Here is a 6,606-nt window from a genome sequence, read left to right as displayed (position 1 = left end):
CATTCTGACCTGACTTCTTCCAAGGCAGATTGTTTTCTTTTGGTTTGTGGGCAGCCTGTGGTACTTTCAATATTCTTCATCAGCACAAGAACTCAAATACTTTGCTTCTTCATTGGCCTTTCTTATTCAATGTCCAACTTTCACATGCACAGGAAGTGATTGAAATATGGCTTTTTCCCCTCTTTTTTCCCAATACGGACTTTAAGAGGTCTTGTGCAACAGCTTACCTTTTGATTGTTGACGGCTGTTTTCACAAGCACTGTGGAGCCAAGCAAGATGAAATCCTTGGCAACTTCGATCTTTTGTCCACATATTGATGTTACCGATTGATCCAGTTGTGTGGATTTTTGTCTTTTGGACATTGCGTTGTCGTCGAAACCGAAGGCTGCAATCCTTGATCTCCGTCAGCAAGTGCTCTAAGTCCTCCTCCCTTTCAGCAAGCAAGGTTGTGTCATCTGTGTATTACAGCGTGTTAATAAGCCTTCACACAATCCTGATACCACCTTTTCTTCATATCAACCGGTTCTTCAGATTATTTGCTCAGCATGTAGATTGAATAAGCTATCCCATGTGAATGTTATGTCTGCGTAAGTATGATTAAAACCACAGAGGTTCCATAGCTAAGTCATTGTCAAGTCAAATAGCAAATATAAGATAACATTGTGATTCCAGATCAGTTCTCTCTGACTCTTGAGCCTATCCGTGTTCAGATGTACACGAATCACTGTAGTGACTGACCTAGGAGAAGCCTGGAGGCATCAGAACAGCACAGTTTCCCTCGTACTGAGACGTTCTCTGTGAGATGAGAAGGCTCAAGCCTCCTGCTTATGAAGAAAGTTTATACGTATTAAGAAACTTGTTTAATGTCCTCTCTTGGTACCTCTCTTTCCCCTGGTAGATTTAAAGCCATTACACTATTCTGATACCAATTCTATAGTTCTGTCAGTGTGTGGATAATTGTACTTCTTCACTTAGGGTGTTTGCATTAAAGTCATGAGTCATAAACTCACTTGGCTGTAGGCTTTAGAACCATGTGTATGAAAAACAGAAAACAAAACATGTTGGTTGGTTTGGTTGTTCAACCTGCAGGCTTCTCACACAGGTAGGCATTCAGGTTCACTTAAAAACAAATAATCAGCAACAGATTAACCAAACAACACTTCTATAAGGATTACTGCAAGCCAAGCATGCAAGTTTACAGCACTTGGTGAAAATCAAACATTGATCGATCATTTTAGCACCTTAGTGTCATAGAAACATGATCCGAATTCTGTTATATATTTACTGGTCCGCTGTCTTAATTATTCTTCATGAGAAGAACACTTAATTTCCCAAACTGTAAACACTGAGACATATCTTCATCAATGTGCCTTTGATGAATAAATAAATGACAATAAACTATAAGGAAAATCATGTCTCAGTACCAGATGGAAGACCAAAGAAGATTATCATTCATTGGTTCCTGGACATTGCTGGGTAAATGGAAATGCTCGATGAGAAATCTTAAGAAATTAAACCACTGGCTTGAAATGTCTAGCATTTCAAAATTTATACTAGAGATTATTTTTAAGATTTTAAGATCATATGGATGGTTCTTTGATGGAAGAGTATTAGAAACCATTCATCTTTTGCAGGGAGGCCTAGCAGAGTTGTCCTGGAGCTCCCTCTCAGATGTGAGGGCACAAAGGCTGTTGACTGTACATCCTTGGCCTTTGGTGCTTTGCTGGCTCTCCTGAAGGTGATTTGGGGAAACGAATTTTCGCTCCTGAGATAGGGAGAAGCCTCTCAGTTTTTTTTCATCTGTTTCCTCTCCCCCCTTTTCAGGACTCCATACTCAACCATGATGTTCTGACGGCCTACTGTGTGTGTCCTAAGCAGAGCTCAGACTTGTTTTAAGTTAAAAGTCAAGTGACATGGGACACGTTTGCAGTTTCTTCTCTTTCATTTGGTTTATGCTCTTTGCCCCCTATTCAGCAGCTCTGTGTTTCTAGATTGGATTATGAGTTAATGCAGCCTATGGATTGTTGCTAGGAACACACACACACACACACACTCACATGCCCCCCCCCCAAAGCAAACAAACAGGACTTTGTTTGAGGAATGACATTTCTTCTCCAGCTTTCTCCTGGAAATATGAGTATTTCCTTTGAAAGCAGGTATCCCCATGCCCCTTCTTAAACCACAGTAACTCTCTCCAGATCTTGGGGTGAGCCCAGTACTGGTGGTATCTGTACATTGGGCACTCTCCTCAGGGTGCCCTAGGAGGCTGAGGACCAGACCCTGGCTGAATGTGCACTCACGCATTCCTCCTGTCTTCCACAGGTGGTGATCGAGTTCGGATGACAGCACATCATGAGAGCTACCTCCTCATGGCGAGCACCCAGAATGATATGGAAGACTGGGTGAAGTCCATCCGCCGAGTGATATGGGGACCTTTTGGAGGAGGTAATGAGTTTAAAATCCTGGAAAAGGAGGAAGGGAGTCAAAGCTATTATTTCCTTGCTCACAGCTGGCATTACTCTGAGCTCCTATTTTTAAATGGATAAATGTTAAAATAAATACCAAATAATTCAATATTCTTGTTAGATGCATAATCCCTAGAGGTTAATTTAGATTAAATAGTATTACTACCCAACCTGTATCCATGACTACATTATAAAAATGATTTTTTTAATTTTAGATTTTAAAATTTCTCCTAACAATTCAGTTTCATATCTGATATTAACAATGAACAGTTTGTAATTTTGATGCTAACTTTCCTAGTTATATATGCGTGGGTGCACAGGTGGAATAGGGATAAAGCCTAGGGCTGGGAACCACAAGGTCAGCAGTTTGAAACCACTAGTGGCTCTCTAGGTAAAAGCAGGGGCATTTTACTCTCAGAAAGAGTTACAGTCTCAAAATCCACAGGGAAAATGTTACCCTGTCTTGTAGGGTCACTATGAGTCAGAGTCAAGTGATGGAAATGAGAGCATTATCTATATGAGAATGGGCCATACAAGAATAACCTGAAAGGGGGTATGAGGATAAAAAGAGGAAAAAGGTAAAAGATGGGATATTGGTCTATCACAGCATTTAAAATATTATACAATCATAATTATTATATACTTGTTTCAGCAGAACAAATAATAATGGATGGTTTAAAATCAGGAAAGATATATAAGAGGGTTGTATCCTTTGATCATGCTTATTCAATTTATATGCTGAGAAAATATTCCAAGAAGCTGCTCAATATTGAAAGGAATGTGGTATTAGAATTGGAGGACGTCTTATTAACAAGCTGCAATATGTAGATGATAAAACCTTGTTTGGTAAAAATTAGAAGGACTTGAAGCACTTATGATGATGGTCAAAGACCACCTTGTGTATGATTAAAACTCAGTGTTAAGAAAACTAAAATCCACACACGTGAACCGATAGACAACATCGTTATAAATAGAGCAAAGAATGATGTTGTCAAGGATTTCATTTTACCGTGGTCCACAATCAATCTTCATAGGTGCAGCAGACAAGAAATCAAACAGAAATCTACCACCCAAGATTTCTTCAAAGGATTCAAGGGCAGATATGTCACTTTGAGGTCTAAGGTATCTCTAACTCAAGCCATAATATTTTCTGTCACCTCGTATACGTGTGATAGCTGAACAATGAATGAAAAAGGCCAAACAAGAATCAATGCATTTAAATAATGCTGTGACAAAGAAAGTCCCATAGACAGAACTAGCATTCAATCTTGGAAGAAGTACAGCAAGAATGCTCCTTAGCTGTAAAGGTGATGAAATTTTATCTCATGCACATCTGAGAAAAGATTATTGTATTTGAATATCATTGAAAATGTTAAGGGTCGTATGTCGGTTTGGCTTCACTACTGATACTAAGTAATTCTTCTACCTGGATTGTTTAATGTGTCTCATCTAGCCAAAGTGTTTAACTCTTACCCAATGACCTTTTCCTGCGTGGGTCTGGTAAGAAGGTGGAAGAAATCCTGGACGGATTCCCCTGTGAGTAATCATAAACAGGATTACCTGCAGTGCCATAGTGCTGCATTTCAAACGAGCCCTCTCAGAAGCAAGAAAAGGGATCCCATTACTGGCAAGAACCAGGAGTAGAGTGTATCCTCAGGATCCAAGGTCCCTGTGCAGTGAACCTTCTGGATCTAGAAGACACTTGTAACCTCAGAGGAGCAGAAGAAGAATCAGGAGCCAGAAGATTGAACAGAGCGATAGGCTTCCCAACCGCAAAGCATGCAAAGTGTTTTTGTGCAGGAGGCTGGCTTGTGGAGTAGGTGCCTTTGGGAACTTAACTGGAGAAATTGAACTTGCTGAGCCAAGGAAGTGGAGCTTACTGCCTTCAGCAGTCTTACTGGACTGGGTTGCCTCTGGGCACTTAATTCACGGAGCTGGGTTTGCTGACCCTCGGAGCTTAATCTAAATGCCTTCAGGTTGAGGCTTATAGCAGAACCATATGTCCCTTGGCGCATTTATTAGCAGAACGGAAAGAATTGTATAGTAACTCCTGATAAACAACTCAACCCTGAGCATTTCTCACTGGAATGACAACTTGGTAATCACCAAAGGATAGATTTTGTCTAAGACCACTACCATAAAACATTTTCCCTGAAACTAGACAAGATGCTCCCCTTGCCCCTTTTTAATCATTTTATTGGGGCCTCCTACACCTCTTATCACAATCCACACATACATACATTGTGTTAAGCACATTTATGCATGTGTAGCCATTATCATTTTCAAAACATTTGCTTTCTACTTGAGTCCTTAGTATCAGCTCCTCATTTTTTCTCTTCCCTTCCCGCTCCCCCCTCCCTCATGAACCCTTGATAATTTATAAATTATTATTATTTTGTCATATCTTGCCCTGTCTGACATCTCCCTTCACCCACTTTTCTGTTGTCCATCACCCAGGGAGGAGGTTATATGTAGATCCTTGTAATCGATTTCCCCTTCTACCCCACCTCCCCTCCACTCTCCTGGTATTGCCACTTTCACCACTGGTCCTGAAGGGATCATCTGTCATGGATTCCCTGTGTTTCCAGTTCCTATCTGTACCAGTGTACATCCTTTGGTCTAGCCAGATTTGTAAGGTAGAATTGAAATCATGATAGTGGGTGGGGAGGAAGCATTTAAGAACTAGAAGAAAGTTGTATGTTTCATCATTGTTACACTGCACCCTGACTGGCTTGTCTCCTCCCGGCGACCCTTCCATAAGGGGGTGTCCAGATGCTCCCTATCATCACACATGATCAACATTATTTGAGAAGTCTTAGCCAAAACCATTAGGCAATAAACATAAATCAAAGGAATACAGTTGGGCAAAGAACAATGAAGTTCTCATTATTTTCCAGTAATATGATTCTCTATATAGAGAACTTCAAAGAATCCACAAAAATATTGTTGCAAAAATTTACGGAATCTGAAAAGTTGCATGGTTCAAGATTAACAAGCAGAAATCTATTGGATTCCTGATAGCAGTGGAGATCACTCTAAAAAAGACATTAAGGAAACAATAACATTTACAATAACCAGACCGAAAAATGAAACATGTCGGAATAGACCTAACCAAAGAAACAAAGGATCTCTACAATGAAAACCACAGAATACTATTACAAGAGAACAAAAGGGGCCCACAAAAATAGAAGGCTATCTCCTGCTTATGGGTAGGAAGACATAATATTGTGACAATATTAATGCTTGCTAAAGAATCTATACATACAATCCCAATTCAAATCTCAAATGCATTCTTTTAAGAAATGGAAAACTAATTACCATTTCATATGGGGTTAAAATAAATCTAGAACAAGCAAAGGACTCCTTTAAAAGAATGAGATCGTAGGTCTCCCACTTCTTGACCTTAAAACTTTAAAAGCTATGAAAAGCCAAAATACCCACCAGTAGAAGAAAGGATTAAAAACTGTGGAACATCCACCCAATGGAACACTGCGACTCTCTAAAAGATCGTGAGGAAACCATAGCACTTCTCATGACCTGGAGAGACCTAGAAACCATTATGCTGAAGGAAATGTCCAATCACCAAAGGACGCTACCATAAAAATAAGCACCAAGACAAAGGAAGGCTCCTGTTCTCAAGTCATTGAATCTTCTATTCCAGTTCCCCAGGCAATGAGGTAGTGGGCCTGTCTAGAGCTCACAAACCATGCAGCACCCTCTTTTTGATACATCTTAAAAACCACTTCCACAGTGGAGGCCTCATCTCAAATGGGTCAAATTCTCATGATATATAGAATAGGAAAGGTCTAATCAGCTCATGCCATAATTCACAGACACTCCAAACGAATGGACAGTCCTACAAGAGTGATTAATGAACCTACTGGAAACCTAAGTAAGAGGCGATGTGGTAGAGAGCATGTCTGTCACGGAGAAGGCAACTACACTTTGGTCAGTGGATCAACAGCGTGACAGCATGCACCTGTGGGAAAAACACTCCATATTAAGTATATAGACAACCAATGGAAGAAGGAACTCAGTCTTATGTTCCTCTAATCGGGCACTGTTGATTTTGTATTCAGCCCTTGGCAACCCAGGTCATGTATAATAGACAACCAGGATTTTAGAATCTAGACCACATCCT

At 40.2% G+C, this 6,606-nt stretch overlaps 1 protein-coding gene across 2 annotated transcripts in view; it reads left to right on the top strand.

Annotated features, from left to right (window-relative positions):
• Window positions 1-6,606, top strand: part of ARHGAP24 (Rho GTPase activating protein 24) — a 518,143-nt gene that overhangs the window by 416,799 nt on the left and 94,738 nt on the right. For both annotated transcript variants that reach the window (XM_004703244.2, XM_004703247.4), the window contains one exon: window positions 2,323-2,445. In XM_004703244.2, coding sequence (XP_004703301.1) covers window positions 2,323-2,445 — 123 coding nt within the window. The remainder of the gene's footprint in view (window positions 1-2,322; window positions 2,446-6,606) is intronic.

Source organism: Echinops telfairi, unplaced genomic scaffold (genome assembly GCF_000313985.2).
Source record: "Echinops telfairi isolate 266 unplaced genomic scaffold, ASM31398v2 ScPeMD7_7468;HRSCAF=8506_0, whole genome shotgun sequence".
In the NCBI taxonomy this organism is placed as follows: Eukaryota; Metazoa; Chordata; class Mammalia; order Afrosoricida; family Tenrecidae; genus Echinops; species Echinops telfairi.
Note: the sequence above shows the minus strand (reverse complement) of the source record. Positions and strands in the feature narration are given on the sequence as shown.